We start from the raw sequence: 21,229 nt of genomic DNA on the forward strand, positions 1-21,229 counted from the left end.
ACCCTTAACGGAACGGTGGCGTTCCTCCGCTCTTCCCAAAAGGAACTAGTTCCAGGAACGCCGTTCCGTACAGCACTGATGTTATACCCCTACGTCATGAACACGGTGGTAAAATAGGAGAGGTGGCCAAACGAGCGCCGCAAGCCTGTCGCCGAACCTCTCGAGTTTCTACAGCGGTCGCCAGCGGGCGACAGGGGTTTTATGGGTTCAAAGATGCGCATCGCAAGCTTTCGCTGTGCTGCAAAAGGTCGGTTATTATCGCAAATGTGTGGCTTGAAAACGTTGTTTATGTTTTCAATAGCTTGTAGAGGCTGTCTGCCGGCCTTGCCCACAAAAATGAGGGTATCAGGACCTATGGAGCTTAAAAATTTCTAATCGGCGCGGGTAATCTCGACAAGACTGACACAAAAGCGCCGATCGCAAGGGACGCGCGGTCATTTTTCTGGAAGCGTGAAAAATCTTGGCGGCTAGTGTACAACGTAAAAAAAAATATTTGGTTTTCAGGTCATTGTGGCTAGCATTGGTCTTATGGGCGTAGGTGATTTATGATCGCCTGGCTGTAACTAAATTTCACTGTTGCGCGGTCACCAATTACTGTTCAGCTGCCTTCTGGTCCCGTTCAGGTGCCTTCGCCACAGCGTCAGATGACGAGTCTAAACGTGCACGCGCCTATGAAAGGCTGGAGACTGTAAACGACGCGAGTAGACGCCGTTATATCTAGACAGAGCGGCGCCGCCGCGCCTTCGTGTTCGCGGCCGATCTTGGCGGTCCACTCGATATCTGAGCAACAACGAACAGAAACGATGTAAAACACGCCCGTTGTAGACGCGGCGCAGTGGACTTCACGAAGAATTCACACTGCAGACTGATCGTGCACGCTGAAGCTTCTACAAGGAATATCCCTGTGACGCAGGAAGCGTCGATGAAGTTTGCTTTTTAAGTCAGCCGGTCCTCCTAAAGTCCCTACATAAGAAAAGTACCGCCATCCTTTGATAAACGCCGCTTCTCTCTTTCTCCTGTATCTCCGATTGGACGATGATAGGGCGCGCTTTTCACTTCTTTATATTTTCTTTTCTTCCGCCTCAGAGCCATGTTGAAAGTCCTCTGCGCAGTCGCAGTCGCCGGCGGCGGCGGTGGCGCGCGCCCGGCCTGAAAGCTTCAACGTGCACTTTCTAGGTGCGCCACCGTCGATTTGGCTTTCGCAAGCAAAAAGTAAAGAAAAAAGCAAGCGCTTTAGGAGAGGAGGCAGCGGAGGAAAGAGTAGATGGCGGTACTTTTCTTATATAGGGACTTTAGGTCCTCCCAGTGATTTAATCTTTCAGTGACGTGCTTGGAAAGTGACGATTTCTCGACCCAACGTTTTTCATTACCAATAATATTAACTATAATATATATATTGACACGTATACATGTTTATCTTTCACCGGTGGCCGTTTTCCGCCGGGTAACAAATGTTAAACGTTAACGCTTGGCGCAGGACGCGTCTGCATCGGAACCTTCTCGAACGTTATCGATGCTTCTATCCGTCGTCTGTTGTCACCGACGCTTATGTAATCTGATTGTATGAGCGACGCGAATTGTGTAGAACGGTCTGGAAGACACGCAGGCACCAGAGATTACTCTGGAACCTTCGGTGACGCATGAATAAAAGCCGACGCGTTTCGCCGCTGATCAGATTTCGACGATCGCCGACAGTGTTCGCCGCTATCGTTGTGTTTTGAGAGTAGCTTGCTTTTGTGGGCACAGGTTCGCCCAATAAAGAATCAGTTTCGTCATACACAGTTTTAGGACTGTTTTCTTTAGCGTCACTACTACGTGACAATATATACATATATAATTAAATACATATATATTACATATAATATATATATATATATATATATATATTAATATCAGTGAAGTAAAGAATGAAGCCGGCACAGAAGTAGTTCAAAAAATATAAGCACGTAGGTAAAACATAACAGGACCTTATTGATTTTTCGGCCGGGGTCCGGCCTTCATCAAGCGTGATGAAGGCCGGACCCCGGCCGAAACGTCAGTAAAGTGCTGTTATGTTTTTCCTACGTGCTTCTATTTTCGAAACATATATATATATATATATATATATATATATATATATATATATATATATATTGGTCAGCATGGCAACAGTGGTGTAAATGGAAAGACAGTAAATCTGTTTCCGTATATAGTCGTATATGCTGATAAAGGAGTGTTTCGTAATATTGTAGTGAGGAAAAGGAAACCAATGTACTCGATCGTGAACATATAAAAAGTATATTCGCTTCAAGCGTAGTTCATTTGTCAATAACGCAATTGTCACCGTATAGTTCTCAGAGCTAATCTGTATCCGACAAAATAAAGAAATCAAAGAATCCAATCAACAAGGAATAAACGACGCGTCTGAAGTCACGGTGCAAGCGTAAATCCGCGCGAGAAGTCTGTTTTAAGTGACGGTAACTATTCAGTGGTATTGAAGCCCTTCCTGGTGTACGACAGTACGATACGAAGCTTGTTCTCAAATGTCGGAGACACAAAAATACCGTTTGAATGCTCGCGACGCCCGTCGGCTACGTACTTTCAAGTACGGTGAAGCGGAGAAGTGAGCCCAGACTACCCCTGCTGCCACCTCACGCAAAGCGACGGCAACTCGAGACCCCTCCCGTCATGCGCGGCGCATTGGCGGAGCGGCACCGTTTGGCCACCTCTCCTATTCTTCCACCGTGGTCATGAACACCGGCTGCTAGGGATGAGAAGAAATGGAGACGCTATTCCAAATGACAACGAGCTTTGCCGAGCCCGAGCTTGACGACAGTTCTCGTTGTTGATCTCGACTGGAAGCATGTCCAGTAATAGGCAGAACACGCGCACTTTGACATTTGCGTATTGCGGACGCTGTTACCTATTTATAAGTGATTAAAGGTGTTGCGGCGATGCGCATTGGACGCGCGCGCGCGTCGTGGCAATAGCAAACAATTAATACAATAATAAAAAAAAGGTGCTAGGGCCTTGGAAAAACGTATTTCCATCAATGGGTTTCTGTTTAAAAGTGAAGCCGACCTTAAAGGGTCGGTGTAAGCTTCGTCGTTGTAAGCTGGCTGTCGTGCGTTCTGTGTTGTGGTGAAGCCCACTGAAACAAAAATGCGATGCGAACGGGGCCCGATAACGCTATCGCGTTCCACTCTTAAAGGCAAACCTTAAGCGTCTTCCAATTGTTTTGCTGGCGCTATTCAGAAGCAGGGAACCCAGACATGGGCACCAGGGAGCCAGAAAACTACGACCAGCAAGAAACGAAAATCCTTTCCCGACGCAAGTTCTTCATTTGATACGAAATAAATCTTGAACCCAAAAAATTAATATAATTATTGGTACGCTTTGTTTTATGCTACGTAGCTTCCAGTCCTGTGTTTACATTCGCGGACTACATGCAGATTCCCAGTAAAAAATGTGTGCTTCGGCTCCGTAGCTTTGGCTGTGCTGCCACAGAAGGTTGTCGCCTGCTGTACTGCCACTATCAACTGTGGCAAGCTTCAAAGCAAGCTGCCTACCCTACTTGACGGTAAGAATACAAATAATTACAAACGCACGTGACAAAAGCAAGGAAGGAGTCAACAAAGAGCGCCTGTCCGTTGTTGCTGTTCTTTCTTTTTTTTTCTTTGTTGACATGGTGCATTTGTTTTTGCACATTCGGAGAACGTCAAGTGTGCCTACTTTTGTCTGTATTGCGCTCTGGCCGCTCATCACAGTGCAGTCCTGAAAGTGTCTTGAAGTAGTACTTGCGTAATTTTGCGTATGAAATCCCTAAAAAGTAAACAAGAAAATTGAAAGTTCTGCAAATATTCACCTTGTAACCGACGGTATCATTTGAGTCAAATGTCGCAACCAGAGGTGGTGTGCTGCGGCTCATGGACTTCACAGTCACATGACCGAACCTGATGGTGGTGGGTGAGTCGTAGATGCCCACAGGGTCAGTGCAGAACTGCGATAGAGACAAAGAAAAAATTACGCGGTTCCCACGCACTGTGGGAATCGGCGTAAGCGAAGCTTTCTGGGCTGTTTGCTTTTATTGACGATAGTTAGTGGTGATGTTACCGGCGACTGCTTCATTTCTTCGGCGTTTAGTGTAATACGAGATGCTAGTTCATGATAAATTTAACTTTGTGGGCACCACTGCTGTTTGAGTAGTACGCAGAAGACACAGCGAGACGTATTTGCATGAGGAGTTGTTGCGCGCAATTGTTCTTAACCTCCGAGAAGGTAAGTATTGTAATTGTGTCACACGGCTCATCGCATCGGGACGGGAGTGTTAAACTTTGCTTCAACTATGGGACTGTGCATGCCGATACTACAATGGGATTATGAGGCACGCCGTACTGGCAGATACGGTTTAAATGCGACCTCGATTGAACCCGCGACCTCGAGCAATGCCATAGGCGCAAAGCTACCACGGCGGGCACAGAAGTGTTGAACTGAAGTGCGACGCCTAGACTCCTACGGTGATATACGATCTCGCCTGAACGCTATACGGTGCTTTAAAGGGGCCCTGAACCACTTTTTACCGAAGTGGGGAAAGCCGTTTGAAGTGAAAGTAGGCTATTTCAGAATTACTTGTTTAGCGCAAAAACAACGGACACGTGAAAGACGACAGGACAAGGCGCAACTCTCAACTGACATTTTATTGCATCCCTCCTTTATATAGAGCAGAAACAAGAAGAACATGCGCATTGAGCACCATGCGCGGCAACCACCACAACATCTGATCGCCAGAGTGCACTCATGACAAATAATCCAAAAAACAATATTCAGCGCTGTACAAGCTTAAGGAAGGCACACTAATGCACTGCGAACCCAGTGACTGTATATTGAAGCTTTTTTTATACAGTCACTGGGTTCGCAGTGCATTAGTGAGCCTTCCTTAAGTTTGTACAGCGCTGAATATGGTTTTTTGGATTATGTGTCATGAGTGCACTCTGGCGATCAGATGTTGTGGTGGTTGCCGCGCATGGTGCTCAATGCGCATGTTCTGCTTGTTTCTGCTCTATATAAAGGAGGGATGCAAAAAAGTTGTCGCAGTTTCACCTGAAAGGCGAAGCATCAATTGCGATAGCAAATTTGTAGAGAGCTATACGGAGTAATGATAGTAGCTTTATCAGCTGTATATAAACTTGGACATGCAGCAGCACCGGCAACACGCAGAACTGTTGTCGACGCCGTCGGCGTTTTGCCCGCGTTCGCACAAAATGCGTGCGGCGTTGGTGACTGTTGCCGGAGCCTCTACAGCTGTATAAACTGGACATGCAGCAGCACCGGCAACACGCAGAACTGTTGTCGACGCCGTCGGCGTTTGCCCGCGTTCGCACAAATGCGTGCGGCGTTGGTGACTGTTGCCGAGCCTCTGATATAAATGGGCACTTGGTGCCGCAGCTAAACGTCGCCTCCCTTCCCTCCCCACCCCCCCCCCCCACGGTTTTTCGTGCGCCAGAGACGGGCGCGTTGCTCTACACTGTAAAGGAGGAAAGAGACGCCTACTCTGCAGCCCTTAAGGGAGCACGGCACAGAACGTGCGTTTGTTCTCCGCCGTGCGTTCACTCCCCGTGAAAGCGCGCGTCCCTCGCGCCCTTTCACTCGCACATACAGCGTTCGGCGGCGCACGGCGACGATTTCATCTCCATTGACGTCATACGGAACCTCATGGCGACGGCGACGCCGACGGCATAAATCTGCTTTTGAGTGTCCATACAATTGCTATCGCAATAATAAAATGTCAGTTGAGAGTAGCGCCTTGTCCTGTCGTCTTTCACGTGTCCGTTGTTTTTGCGCTAAACAAGTAATTACGGATTCGCACCAACTAGCCCGCCAACACATTGTGCTATTTCAGAAATTCTTCTTCTTTTTGGGGTGTAACGTGCCAAAACCAGTTCTGATTATGAGGCACGCTGTAGTGGAGGGCTCCGGATTAATTTTGACCACCTGGGGTTCTTTAACGTGCACTACAACGCAAGCACACGGGCGTTTTTGCATTTCGCCTCCATCGAAATGCGGCCGCCGCGGCCGGTATTTGATCCCGCGATCTCGTGCTCAGCAGCGCAACGCCTTCGCTGACTGAGCCACCGCGGCGGGTGCTATTTCAGAAATACTTTGCCCCAGAAAGTACTTCAATGTCTTCAGCAGAAGCGGAGTTATTGTCAATCAAATACGGTATCCGCTGTCCTCCCGATCACTCCTCTTCAATATCATGCACTTCGAAGGCTACGGCGGAGTGAGGCGTGCCCACAACGGCTCCGCCTTATAAATGTCACCGTGGCGCGCAGTTCAAATTTAATCTTTGTTGTTAACGCAGACGCCACGACTTCCGATATCATACGCCATAATACGCCGACATAAACACTACCCCACACTACGCGTCAGCTTATCCTCCTCCTGATGAGCTACGTGCGAGCTACGCGGGCGTTAAACGCTGCTAAGGAAACCGATTGCCGTCCTGACGAGGACGAGTCCCCTTGTCGAAGCACGAGTACCAGCGCCGTTCCTCGTTCGACCGCTGCTCATCATTTGCAACGTATGCGTCACTTTAGAATTTGATTTCATAACAGCAGAGTTAGACTGCGTGAGCGACAAATAGAACTATGGGGCGAATCACTGCGCTTCATGCTCGTATACCTCTAATAACGCTTCGTTTCGTCTCCTTTTATTACGTTTTTTTTTTGCGCATGTTGAGCGGTACCTTTGTATTCATGCATGAGCCAGCAAGCTTGCTAATTCAGTGCTAAAATCATACGTCGGCGTGGGCGGCCACCACCACTGCGACCCGGCACAGAACATTTCGTTTTCTTGTGGCGGACTCGCTTTCGCTAAAAGCCGCCAGTAATTCGAGCTTCCGTCTTGGTGACTCCGGTTGCCCGCTGCTGCCGCTCTTGCGCCTTTCAAATGTCCGAATCAGCCAGCCTAAATTCGTTTCCCTTTCTCGTGTAGCATTGACTGCTCCGTAAAGTCGCCACTCACGGCGGCCGTGGTGTTGGGGCGGCGCATGTGGTCGACGCACGGGTCGTTGATGCCAGTCTTCCTTACTGGCATGTAGACGCGCGTGCACAGGGACACCGAGACGGCCAAGGTGGTGTTCAAGGCCCACTCTTTCTGCCTCGATACCTTGGTCATAAGAACTTCCTGCGCGGGAAAGAAAACAGTGATGAGGAGCGTGCAGAGAAGATCACTCGGCGGAGCATACAAGGTATACACCTGGTAGCGAAGCTTCTACATAGAAGCCCATACGTTCAAAAAATGCCGGTTCATCGGCGGTTCATGGGGCTTAGCGCCACCTCTGTGAGGAGGGAACACTTCCGGTGGAAGAAAAAATAGTGTGACGCCATATCCGTTAGAAACAGAAGTGACGTCATTTTGTTCTCAAAGGCGCTAAATTTGTTTTCGGGGACCTGCCATTAGAGCTGCATATTCAGATGCCCCGCCATTCGACGTGATGGGCGTTTCGAGCTTTCAGCGCGGAAACCGATGCAGGATAAGTGCAGCCATACGGGTCTCAAAACCGCAACCTTGCGCAGGACATAATTTGTTTGGAGGCCGACGAACGCTTCGGGAGTAGAGTGATCGTCCTTTCGTCGGACGCCAAGCGCGTCGGCCAGCGTTGGCCCACGAAAGCAACTACAGTGAACAATTATCTGGCGGTCGCAACTCACTTTTTTTTTACTGAACAGGTTAAGAAACAAAGAAACTACACGCTTCACCAAATTCAGACAAACCTCGACGAGCCAAGCAACACAACATGTGAGGGGGCGTATTCTAACAGGCAAACTTTACGAGTGCCCCTTTCTGCCCACTTCAAGAGCTGCATTGCATTGCAAGTGATAGCGGCGTCAACGCCCGCCGCTATCGGTGGGTGCTCTTACGGTGGGCGCTGAAAAAATGTATTTATTGATAATGATCAAGTAAAATAGAGTTGTTCTTTTCTCGCCATGTGCATATAAAATTGATTAGGAATTTTATTTTCGTCGAATGAATCTGTGTACCGCTTTAATTAAAAAACTTTTTTTTTCTTTCCCAGTGTTTTTTCTCTCCAAGCATAGTCGCGCATCAATCGCTGCTCCCAGAACCACCCTTTCTGATGTCAGTGACAATTCGTTCTGAGCCGCTTTTCGCCCGAAGCTTCGCGACCATTTGGATAGAACTTGGAGCATAGCAAGGAATTATGGACATTTCGTTCAGTTTCATTTTTTTTCGCCACCACGTGGCGTATTCACGTTAAAGAATTGAAATTCGAGCCACAACGTATGGCATGACGCACAACTAAAGAAAACACAACAAAAAGAAGCACACATCCTGAGTCTGTTGCTTCGCCTTGGCGCTTGGAAACGAGCGCGCGTAATGTATGTGTTATCTCGAAGACGACCAGCTACTCGCTCGACTGGCAGTGGACCGACGATTTTGCTAGACAACAGGCCAGACAGTTCGTCGCCACTCCGGATGAGATGTCTGGCCGAGATAACTGACCCCACGAAGCTTCCGTTCGTCTTTTAACACGAAAGTGTTTTATGCCGGGGTCCACCAAGACTTCACTGACGTATTTCCGTCACGGAAATACGTCATAGAACATAATACAAAGAAAGAAACCAGAAGAAAAAGTTCAACAAACATGCAAAATTTGGAAATCGAACCCACGACCTCTCGGTCCGCGACGATAGATCGCCGAGCGTTTAACCCATTGCGCCACAAACGCATTTGCAGAGAGCTACACAGACGTGCCTTATATATCTAACACTCCTCCGTGTACCCGCGCTCTTGCTCGGGGCGGTGCCGCCGCCTACGAGCAGAAAAGAGAAGTACTGCATTATGACACTAACGCGCACCGACAGTGAACGCTTCGGTGGTCTCAGCACTACGACGCCTCGATGCCAGCATTCGAAGGGACGCTGGCATCAAGAAGCACTACCAACGCCACCTAGGTGGCTTTCACCGTACTCAGCACAGCGGAGCGTGGCCTCCGCAATTAGCTCTGAAAATGTTTCTGAAGTTGATCGCGGAGGCTGCAATTACGACGCGCTGTACGCGCTGATTTGACTCGGTGACGATTCAGTTACGTGCTTTGTCTTGCGCGTTGTATTAGTGTGTCAGTTACGTGCTTCGTCTTTCGCGTTGTGCTAGCGTGTGCAGCGTAGTGCAGCTTCCATATGCACGACGGTTGCTCATGGTCATCGACGTTGGTAGTCGTGATGGAGGAGACGTGCCACCAGGCGTCAGCGTGGGTGCATCAACGCCTAAGGGCGCTTTAGCCACAAAACACCAATAGACATTATATATCAATGTGCAATAAACATTACACTACTTCTGTGAAGACACGTTTCACTTTCGTGTTCTATACCGATTCCTATATAAGAGGGATCAACCACATTTTTTTAGGAACTTTTAGTATAGAGGAAAACAGCAAACGCAAGAATTTAGCGTTAGCGTTGCGTGCTGCAAATTACGCATGCGCAGAACGTAAACGTATCCAGAACTCTTACGTACGTGCGCTATTTCCAGAATGTAGCGTTCAACGCTAACGCACGCAAGGGATTCCGTACGAAGGGTAAGATGGCGGCACCTGTTGAAGCGAGAGCCGTCCACTTCGGATCTATCGAGTTATCAACCTGCACTGTTCGGCTCATTCGTTCCCCACTAATGCTCGTGTTTGCTTTATATTTGTGTGATGATGCTTCGACAGCGGCGCACAGGTAACAAAGGGGCGTTGTTTTCGATGTACGTTCTCGATTAGTGGCGCAGTAGGCTTAAAGAAAGGATTTGCTCATGTTTGCTGTATCCGTCTCGAGATGGCGCCCAAGTGTGTTAGTTAGCGTTAGTGTTTTGCTCCGTTCCGCTATTCTAAAACACAACCTTGTACCATACAGTGCAGCCTTTCTTTGCGTTAGCGTTGCGTCGCACGCTAACGCTAACGTAAGCGTTTTCCGCTATACTAAAACTACCTTTTGTTCTTGATTGGTCGTCGTATTTGTGCAACATTGCGGCCGCGGGCTTGCGTATAGTCAGCGTTATGTTTCGTGGCTTTCCTGTATAGCACCGGTGTGATGCATTAAGAGGCAACTTTAGTTCAGGGCCTATCTCCGATGTCGGCTGCTCAAATACCTGTCAAACGACACAACCGCTCAACAATGATACAACCAGCAATGTAAATGAAACAACCAGCAATATAAATGAGCCAACCGCTCAAATGATTTGAATGAGAACTGCTCCATTTAAGAGAGAAAGTTAAAACACAGTGATTGCAGGAAACATAATTTTGAGTTAGGCCATAGAGTTTTTTACAATTTCCGGGAATCGGTAAATATGAAAGAAAAAAGAAGTACGAAGTTTAGAAATCCGTAACTCAGCCCCCCCCCCCCCCCCGAAAAAAAAAATATCGCATTTCGATAAACTGCATGCCTTGGATCCTCTAAATCGGACAAATTTGACGTATGAATTTACGACTTATGGTAATTTGTTACAATGTTTGAAAAGGTTTGGCACATGTGGTGTTCACAATTGAGAGGTATATGTTTCAGGGTGGCGCATGATATATCATTTTTGTCTGTTTTAGATCAAATATTAGGTGCCTTGACGCTGTAACTAATCAGTGCAACGAATGGCTCAATCTAAATTTATGTCCGTGTCACGGTTTACTTCAACTTTATTCATTCATACAGGAATCACAGCGCAATTAAAGTATAATTGAGTGCGGCAAAAATCGGCATTATTGAAGTGTACACCACAGCCGCAGGTAGTGAATTCCAAGCAACAAATGGTTCTTCAAAAAAAAAAAAAAAAAAAGAACATTCAAAGTGATCAGACCTGTAAAAGTACGGCGTAACATTAGGTAAATGGACTTCACGCGAGGAAACATAATGCAGGGCCTTTTGATGAGCGGACTCCCGTATGATTACGGGACAATAAATGGAACAGCTTAAGTCGTAACCTGCTTCGTCGTTAAAACAAAGGGAATCACACCAAGTTATTTTTTCATTACTGTTCCACTTGCAAAGCGGCCGTACGTATCTCCCCAGAACATAACTTGCCGCGATGGATTGGATTTTTTAATGCATTAATATGCACACCCCAAAATTGATCCCACACAGGGCAAGCACACTCTAAAACTGGTAAAACATGTTTAATACACCGCGTCTCATATCCAGGAATTCTTGACAAATGCTGTGGTACTGAACGGCAATGCAGAAGCGTAACTGAATGGGCAAGGTATATATATATATATATATATATATATATATATATTCACAATATCTATCGAGGATCACCAGGTTCCTACTGACTACACTGAGAGGGTAGTCCCTTTTTACAATTTTAACAACATATGCATATATGGCACCTAGTCGCAATATTGGTGGTGCGTTAAAACGGTGATGTGCAAATTGCAGAATACAAATGCCTTGGTGTATGGATAAACGAAGGCGATATATATCGAGATAGACTAATACCAGACAGTTGGCAGCAAAGTAGAATTAATTTAATTTATAAATGTAAAGGGGGAAAAAGATAGAATTCCCTCATATAGACCGTTGTATTGAAATTCCCTCATATAGACCGTTGACCATTACATCGGTAATATACAGGTTAGCAATCCAAGCGATTAAATTGAAGCTGCAAGCATGGGCAGAGAATAATGACACATGGGAGAATTTCAGAATGGCTTCAGAATCGGTAGGCGTCTGGATAATAACGTATTTGTCCTTACTTAGTGTATTGAAATATCCAGAAAAAAAAGGAGACCGCTATATGTGGCTTTTTTTAGACATTACCGGAGCGTACGAGAACGTAGACCGCGCCAATTTTTGGATATTCTGGGAGGGGAAGGTATAGACAACGACTGTATACAGCTATTGGAGGACGTTTACCGAGAAAATAGCGTTTGCATTGAATGGGCAGGGGTTGGGACTGAGACAGGGGTGCCCTTTAGCCCCACTGCTGTTATGATGTACATGGCAAGGATGGAAAGGGTGCTAGAAGCAATGAATACCGGGTTTAACCTCTCATACATACAAGCCGGCAGAATAGTTGAGCAGCAGCTTCCAGGTATATTTTATGCAGACGACATTGTGTTGCTTTCTAACAAGGACAGTGATATGCAACGTCTGACGGATATCTGTGGAGAAGAATGTGAGAATTTAGGATTAAAATTTAGCGTTAAGAATTATGTTATATGGTATTCAATGAAAACGGTGAAAAGACAGTGTTGATACAGGGCCAGGAAATACCTTGAGTAAAAGAATACAAATACCTTGGTGTTTGGATAAACGAAGGCGGTAGATATCTGGAGACACAGGAGAAAACCATAATAGCAAAATGGAAGACAAATGCGGCCATAATGAAATAGAGAGCGCTATGGAGATACAATAGGTACGAGGTGCTCCGAGGTATCTGGAAATGTGTAATGGTTCCAGGGCTTACATTTGGAAATGCGGTTGTTTGCTTGAAGTCGGGGCTACAAGCAGCACTCAATGGCAACCAAAGTTCAGTGGGACGCCTCACATTGGGCGCTCACGGGAAGACTACAAAGGGAGCTGTGCAGGTTGATATGGCCTGGACAAGTTTTGAAGTGAGTGAAGCGCAGAGTAAAATTGATTTTGAAGAATGACTGAGGAATATGGAAGAAAGTAAATGGTGTGCGAGAGTGCTCAGATATTTGTACAAGAACAACATTGGCTCGCAGTGGAGGAAAAAAAACTAGGAAGTTTACCAGCAAGTATGCGACTGGTATGCTCAGCAACACGGCAACAAAGAACGTCAAATTCAAAGTGAGAGAGGCTCAGACAATTTCATGGGAGATGGCAATGGAGAGGAAATTTGCTATGGCTAGCTACCTCAAAGGAAAAAAAACAAAATCAAGAAAGAAATAATTGCTAATAACTCAAAGGGAAGCCCCTTACTTTACCAAGCGAGATCAGGGTGCCTTAGAACGCGTAGTTATTAAGCGAGGTACACTAAGTACGACGATGCATGTGCTTGCTACGGTAAAGCTAGGAAAACGATGAAACATGTTTTATTGGAAAGTGAAGATATCTACCCAGCTGCCAGTTTAGACTCCTCTGGCCTACTTGAAGCCCTTCAGTTCAGAGATAGCAGGGAAAAAGTAAACATGTCCACAATAGAGTTTAGTAAGAGGTCATTGCAGGTTTGGCGGCAGAAAAGTAGGGAGACCACAACGAACGGAGACACAGAGTTCGCAGTAATGGTTCTAAAAGTTTGATGCTGGTAATTCTTCGTATCTTGGTGTACGTTCCCTCAAAAATATAAGCAGAGCATTAGGCAAAATAATAATAAGAGCTTGGTGGCACCATCCACCACCCCGTTTCAAAGGGGACGATCATTGCATCCATCTATCCATCCATGCAGGGTTGGGCGGTGAAGTCACACGACAGGAGCAAAGTCACAAGGCTTCACTTCGTGCAGATCACAATCACAAGGCTTCACTTCGTGCAGCCTTGTGAAAGACAATTGTGGTGCCGGCCAGAGGCTATGACGTCCTGTGCTGCACTTGGCTCGCTGGGCATTAGCCAATCCGAGCAGACTTCGCGTCGTCTTCTGCATCAGCAGACGAAAAGCGCCTGACTTCGAATTTACTTGCTGCGTATATGCCCTTGCCCCGAACTAACCGATATAATGCACGAGTTTCCTTTGATCAACATAGCTAGACAAACTGCAGCTAAATACATCGCGAATTCGCAGTGCACGAAGAGAACTTCTCAATGCGTATAATACAGCGCGGAGTTTGAAACAGTCCTCACCATCCGTGAGTAAGATAATTTTATCTTCTTGGAAGATTACGGTCACCTTCCTCTGTGACACATGCTTACGCAAGCACTTCGCTACCTTCTTTGCTGCAGACATTCACTATCGTCGCTATATCAGTGCCGGCAGTATCAGACAAAATGGCGCCACATGTTTGCAACGCCAGCCTGCTTAATTGTGTGCTGCGTACACTCACCAAAACCACAGTGCAGAAAGTGTAGATTTTATGCTACACTACAGCTATAAAAAATGGATTCAAGTCGGTAGGCGGAGCTACACTTTTCTACACCAAGTAAAAAAAAAAAGAAAATTCACGCAGACATTCCTCTGGGAGTTGACGATATGCGTAAGCATTGTGCCACTTGTTAATCTCCACGCAGCCCGGTGTCGTAATCAATGTTATGAAACTTGATCGCCTTCTCAACCCTCAACGGTCCTTATCAACCTTATCGAACATGATCCGACCCTTTTAAACTCCTATCAGTCCTTATCAACCTGGATGTCCAGCGAAGCTAACGCAAAACCATCACTACATTTGCTGAGGGGTGTATGCAATGCTTGATTGGTGGTTCGGATGCTTGTTTTGAGCTTGTTCTTTATTGAAACGTATGCTGGTCTGTGCGTTGTATGGGTGATTTCAATGAATGCATGCACTGTTCGCTTCACATCGCTGACCGCTTTTAGCCTCTACCTTACGTGGGTGTGAGCTCTTGCTTACGGGGGTATGAGCCATTGCATTCGTCTTACGTGACGGTCAGGATTCTCGTTGGGTAGGCAAGAAATTCTTGCGCATTCAAAAAATGGCGATGTCCTACGCTTGCTACACTCGTGTAGCCAGTGGAGGTAAAGAAAATATCCCTATTGACTTGAATAGGCGCCAACTTTAAACCGTAAAGCGATTTATTACTGCTGGCGTTTCAACGGCAATTGCAGAGCAAGTGTCATTCAGCCTGTTTGCACGCGCACGGTTTTGAGAGGCAGCAGGGAAGGAAAGGGAGTGTATGTGCGTGTGCACGTCTTGAGCGTGCATATGTACTTGAGTTTGAGTGTGCGCAGGTATTTGTTGCTCCGCATTTGAATGGGCGTCCGCACGAGTGCGTGTATGCGTCTGCGAGCATACGCGCGTTTGTGTATGCGTGCATTTCCGTGTGCGTCCATGCGTACATTTTTGCACATGTGTACATGCCTGGGCGCGTGTAAATAAGTATGGGGGCGCACATGTGTGTTATTTGTGCGTGCGTGCGTGCGTGTGTGTGTCTGTGTGTCTGTGTGTCTGTGTGTGTGTGCGTGTGCGTGTGCGTGTGCGCGCGCGCGCGCGATCGAGCGACCGAGCATTTCTTTGCTTGCACCTACTGTCGGAGACAAATGGGATATCGAGATTATTTGAACATATATGTGTATCCACGAGACAAGAACGCATGACACTTTATAGCATTACCTCTTTCTGACAGCGAAACCGACGCGAAAAAAAAAACAATTTAGGAGCGATTCCATTCTGTGAAGGTGAATAACCTTCAGGGTTAGACAAGGGTAATTTGGCAATGGTAGTGAACATAGCTTTGTGATTGCTGTGCTATAGTAGTTCAGTGACTTGGAGACCATTGGAAACCAAACTCTTCGAGCAAAAGCTCAGTGAAGCATTTCTTGTCTGGTTTTCAAATGTCCACATTGAAGTCTCCAACGATGATAACAGGGGTAGTGTCATCACGGTTAACCAATGGAAAGTGCGTAGTCATGCGTTTCTCGATATCACACTTAGGTGTGCCTGAAGATATATAGACAGTCTTTCGTTTCTACGGCACAGACATCCCCACAGTCTGAGTAGCGCTGCAAGCCTGACCATGGCAGAAATAGGCACGCACTCGGATGCATCCGGCAGGTACGGTAGAATGATGTCGATGAGGTGCGAAATGTGCCTACCACAGAGTAAGAAATAGGGTGAAAATCCAGTGGTGCTCTGCGCAGCGGTATCATACGCGTAGGTTACGAAAGGCAGAATGGCGTCCCAGTTCGTGTGGTCGGAGGTGACGTACATAGAAAGCATGTCGCCGAGCGTACGGTTGAAGCGGTCTGTGAGGCCATTCGTTTGAGGGCGGTACAGTGAACAACGTGGCACTCCTTGAGAATCGCTTCAACTACTTCCGACAGGAAGACGCGTCCGCGATCGCTGAGCAGTTCTTGAGGTGGACCATGCCGCAGGATGAATCGGCGAAGCAGGAATGGGGCAACATCGCGCGCTTCAGCTGCTGGGAGAGCGGCGGTTTCGGCGTATCGTGTAAGGTGATCTACTGCCACAATGGCCCAGCGGTTACCAGCCGACGTCAAGGGCCCGTACAAATCGATGCCAACGCGCCCGAACGGCCGGGTAGGGCAGGGTAGAGGCTGCAGACCAGCTGGCGAGAGCTGGGGTGAAGATTACCGGCGCTGGCAGTAGGGGGATGAACGAACGAACTTTTGAACGTAGTTGTACATTCCTCACCAGTAGTAGCGTTGTCGGAGGGGCTGGTAGGTTTTGAAAACTCCCGAGCGTGCACACTGTGGATTAGGGTGGAACGATGCGCAGATTTCAGAACGCCGGCTTCGAGGTACCACTAATAACCACTGGCCGCCGTCAGAGGTGTAATGCGTCGGTATAGCAGGTCGTCGCAAATAGCAAAATGGCGAGCTTGACTTCGCAACGCACGAGTGGTTGGCGGCGATGACGGGTCAGCAAAGACGTCTATGATGCAGGCAATCCAGGGGTCCTTGCGCTGCACAGAAGCGATGGTCCCAATGTCGACGGAAGAAACATCAAGCTGGGATAGTGAGCAGCAGGAGTTGTCAGGCAAAGGAGAACGTGAGAGGCCGTCAGCGTCAGCATGCTGGCGTCTGTTGCGGTTCAGTCCGCGGATATCGTAATCCTGTAAGCGAAGCGCCCAGCGGGCGAGACGGCCTGAGGGATCCTTCAATGACGACAGCCAGCATAGTGCATGGTGGCCCGTGACGACATCAAGTTGGCGACCATACAAATAGGGCCGGAACTTAGTAAGCACCCAGATGGTCACCAGACATTCGATCTTTTTCGTGACGGCGTCATTGGTCTCGGCTTTAGTAAGCGTACGGCTTGCATATGCCACAACGTATTCAGGAAACCCTTCTTTGCGCTGCGCTAGGACAGCGCCGAGGCCAACACTGCTGGCATCTGTGTGTACCTCAACAGATTCCGTTGGGTCGTAATGGCGCAAAATGGGAGGAGACGTCAGCAAACGACGGAGCTTTGCGAACGCCTCATCGCACTCGGACGACCACTAGTGGAGGTGTCCGTTGCTTCCAAGGAGCTTCGTCAGGGGCGATATGACGGCGGCGAAATTGCGAATGAAGCGCCTGAAGTAGGAACACAAGCCTACGAAACTGCGCAGTTCTTTGACGGACGCCGGTTTCGGGAATTCGGCGACGGCACGAAGTTTGGCTTGATCGGGGAGGATTCCATCCTTCGAGACGACGTAACCTAGTATCGTGAGCTGCCGCACTGCAAATCGGCACTTCTTTAGGTTCAGTTGGAGGCCAGCGTTTGCTAAGTACGTCAAGACACGCTGTAGGCGTTGAAGGTGCGTGGTGAAGTCAGAGGCAAAAACAACAACGTCGTCGAGATTATATAAGCACGTGTGCCACTTCAAACCGCCCAGAACTGTGTCCATCATGCGTTCAAAGGTTGCTGGTGCATTACGAAGTCCAAACGGCATGACGTTAAATTCGTATAAGCCGTTGGGTGTGACAAAGGCTGTCTTCGGCCTACCGACATCAGCCATGGGTATGTGCCAATAGCCGGATTTTAAATGTAGAGATGAAAAGAATTCTGCTCCTTGTAGGCTATCGATAGCGTCATCGATTCGTGGCAGCGGGTATACAGGTTTGCGAGTTATCTTGTTCAGGCGCCGATAGTCTTCACAGAACCGTACCGAGCCGTCTTTTTTCGTAACAAGGACGACAGGAGATGACCATGTACTGTTCGAGGATCGGATCACTTTGCGGCGGAGCATATCGTCCACTTGCTCATTAACCACACGACGTTCTGTGGCAGAGACGCGATATGGGCGTTGCCGCAGCGGCGGTTGGGAGCCAGTATCAATATGGTGCATGACAGCAGACGTCCGACCCAGGGAAGGTTGCCCGACATCAAAAGAAGAACGAAATTCTTATAAGATGCGCAGAAGCTGAGAACGCTGAGCTTGGGTGAGGCCATCGGCAATAGATGAATCGAACACACATGTGGGCAAAGGGTCAGACGTAGAGAGAGAACCGAGCGTGTTGTAACTGGCGCAGGACGTGGCTTCGGGAACATCCATAATTTGTATGTCGTCGATCTCCTCCGCATGGCCAAGACATTCGCCTTGAAGCAGCATCACAGGGTATGAGAAGAGGTTACAGACGAAAATAGCTGGGGAGCCCTGTTTGACGTTCACCGTTGCAAAAGGAAGCAGCAGACCTTTTCGAGTATAAAAGCGGCCAGACGGAGAAAGTAGTGCGACGCGGCGTCAGAGAGGCTGCTGCAATGCATTAAGACAATCACTGACGAGTTGGGAGGAACGTTGGTGTCGTGCCTGACGAGCAGTTTGTTCACAAAAGAAGCATTATCGGCAAGCGTCACATCTGAGATCGGTGACAGTTATAGTTCGGCCCGTGCGCAATGAATAACAGCATTGTGGCGGGCATGAAAGTCCCACCCTAGGATAACTTCGTGGAAGCACAAAGAAATCACAATAAATTCGATGGCGTATACAACTTCCTCGATGAGAACACGAGCGGTGCACGCCGCCATCGGGTGAATACACTGTGCGCCTGCTGTGCGGAGGGAGAATCCTGCAAGGGGCATCGTGACCTTTCGAAGGAAGCGACAAAGCTTTGCGTCCATAACTGATACAGCGGCTCCGTTATCCACGAGGCCATATGTGCGCACACCGTCGACTAACCCGTCTGTCACATTGGTCGGGTTACGTTGAGGACTTTCGCGTTTCGACGGCGTCGCAGCCCTTGCCTCATGGACTGCGACGACTAGTTTTCCTCATCCTGAGCTACGGGGCGAGGTCGCATCGGTGATGAGGAGCGTCGACGTGGAGAAGGTGAGCGGCGGATGTTGGCTGACCGGCGGAATGGTGGTAACGCAGCCCGAGGTTCGTCGTCGTAATATGGGCGCGGAGAAACCACCATAGGACTTGGCGCATATGGTGTAGCGCTATGCGACTGCAAGCTACTACAGTGGCGTGCGACGTGGCCTGCGTAGCCGCACGCAAAACATATCGGCCGATTGTCCGCTGTACGCCACCGAGTCGCTGCGGCAGGTCCCATCCATGTGGGAGGACGCGTTGGACGTGACGGCTGGTGAAGTGATTGCACGGAAGGCTGTTGTCGGGGCATAGCGAGTACTTCGGCGCACGTGAGAGGTCCCCGTTGAGGGAGTTGAGGCTGAGTGACGACTTCCGCGCAGCTGAGTGGCACAGTTGTCGGGATCTGTTGGGGCCTGGCCATGACTTCGGCGTAGCTGTGAGGCGCATTTGCAGGAACGCGCTGGTGGTGTTCAGGCAAAACCTCGTGCAGTTCTTGCGCTATGACGTGGGGAAGCGGAGGCGCAAAACTCGGCGTTGGCGCGGGTACCGGCTGCGGTTGTGCAAAATCCATCAATGAGAGTTGGCGGGCACTTCCTCGCGGACGAACGCCTTCATTTCTGCGAGCAAAGCTGTCTGGTCGGACATAGCAGCCAAACCAGCGAGGTGTTCGTCACGCGGTAGAGATCGACGGGTCAGTGATCGCTGCCTGCGGAGTTCTTCATACCTTTGGCACAGTGTGATAATTTCGGCCATAGAGCGAGGACTTTTAGCCAGCAACATGTTAAAGGCGTTGTCTTCTATGCCCTTCAGGATGTTTCAGATTCGATCAGACTTCGCCATGGTCAAATCGACGTTCCTGCATAGGCCAGGACATCTTCAATATAACTGTTGAATGTTTCTCCTGGCTGTTGAGCTCGTTCTCGCAAACGCTGCTCGGCACGCAGCTTGCGAACAGCAGAGCGACAAAATACATCGGCGAGGGAAGTCTTAAATTCGAACCATGTCTGGAACTCTGCTTCATGGTTGTTATACCACAGTCTGGCCACTCCAGCGAGCTAGAACAGAACATGGCTCAGTTTGACCACTTTGTCCAACTTTTTTGGGCGTTTACCCTGTCGTACGCCGTGAGCCCTTCGTCCATGTCAGGGTCAATGTCATCCACTCCAGTGTAGATAGGAGGGTTCCGATGACGAGGCACCTCGGGACACGCAATGGGTGCAGGAGGAGGCGTTTGCTGGGAGGCGTCTTGGGGCATAGTAGATGGTAGGCTGCGGGACCGGCGTTCCAGGATGATTGTCTGAGGGTACCCAGCACCTCTATCAATTCTAAAGGTGTTTATTTTGCAGAGCTCGGAGCAGCGCAACGTCGACAGGCAGGGCAGTCACAGCTTATAAGCACGAGAGCCGTTGCTGAGCGAGAGCTCTCGACCCACTAGCGTTTAGAGCCAGTAGCGCTGAATCCACTATAGCATCTCTCTTCTTCGCTGCATTATTATTATTATTATTATTAGGGGCGGAGTGCTTGAAGGCGGCTTCACCTCCACTGCGGGGCGGCCCGGTATTGCGCAACCTACGGGATCAGCCCACATTTTTGCCCACGAACACGACAAATGCATCACGGGGCAGTGATATACAGTGAGCCGGCGATCGCGGCTCAATATCGCGCGCGCAAGGGGAGGAAGCCGGAAGGAAACGCGCTTTCTTCGTGCGCGCGCAGCGGCTCCGAGAGGAGGGTTGGGAGAAGAGGGCGCGTTCTACTGCGGTGCTTCAATGATTCGCCTTTTGCGCGAAACTGAGGCTTTGTGTGATAATTGTTCATCAACATGAACCGTTTTTATACCAGTTTTGTTAGTTGGACGCGCTACAATGTTTTTCTTTCTTTTTTTTTAGTAAGTTCGGCGCCAACATTGTTTCAAATCACATCTGCTGCTGGACTTTTTTTTTTTTTCAGGAATGTTAATACAAACTTGCTAGTTGCGTCTGCTAAATGTGGCGGGCTGTTGACTGCTGTAGGTTGTTGGCTGCTTGTACACATTGAATTGCGCACGTAGTTATTACAAGTAATATTGTAAGATTCTTCAACGAAGCACAATAACCAAACCGCTTTATTGTGGGCGAACTTGTGCACGGAAACTAATACACTTTCGCACAATTTGCAAGCAGAGTTAAGTGGAGCCTATTCCACAGTCAACCACGTCTCTTCACCGAACACACTTCTCCCTCGCCTAGACGACCAGGAGTTACGCCGTGACTTTACAGCGCCTGAGTCCCTTCACAACCCCATAGCCTGTGGTTGGGTACCTTCCAGAAGTGCTGGTAAGTGACATATGGAAAGCTATCTGCGGCAGTATTTTGTATCAA

The 21,229-nt window shown here is 48.5% G+C and overlaps 1 protein-coding gene across 1 annotated transcript in view; it reads right to left on the minus strand.

Moving 5' to 3' along the window:
- LOC125944039 (uncharacterized) overlaps positions 1-21,229 on the minus strand; it is a 154,847-nt gene that overhangs the window by 2,951 nt on the left and 130,667 nt on the right. Inside the window, exons 4-5 of the mRNA XM_049663776.1 lie at positions 7,003-7,164; positions 3,845-3,979 (exon numbers count right to left, since the gene is read on the minus strand). Coding sequence (XP_049519733.1) covers positions 3,845-3,979; positions 7,003-7,164 — 297 coding nt within the window. The remainder of the gene's footprint in view (positions 1-3,844; positions 3,980-7,002; positions 7,165-21,229) is intronic.

This window comes from Dermacentor silvarum, chromosome 3 (assembly GCF_013339745.2).
Source record: "Dermacentor silvarum isolate Dsil-2018 chromosome 3, BIME_Dsil_1.4, whole genome shotgun sequence".
In the NCBI taxonomy this organism is placed as follows: Eukaryota; Metazoa; Arthropoda; class Arachnida; order Ixodida; family Ixodidae; genus Dermacentor; species Dermacentor silvarum.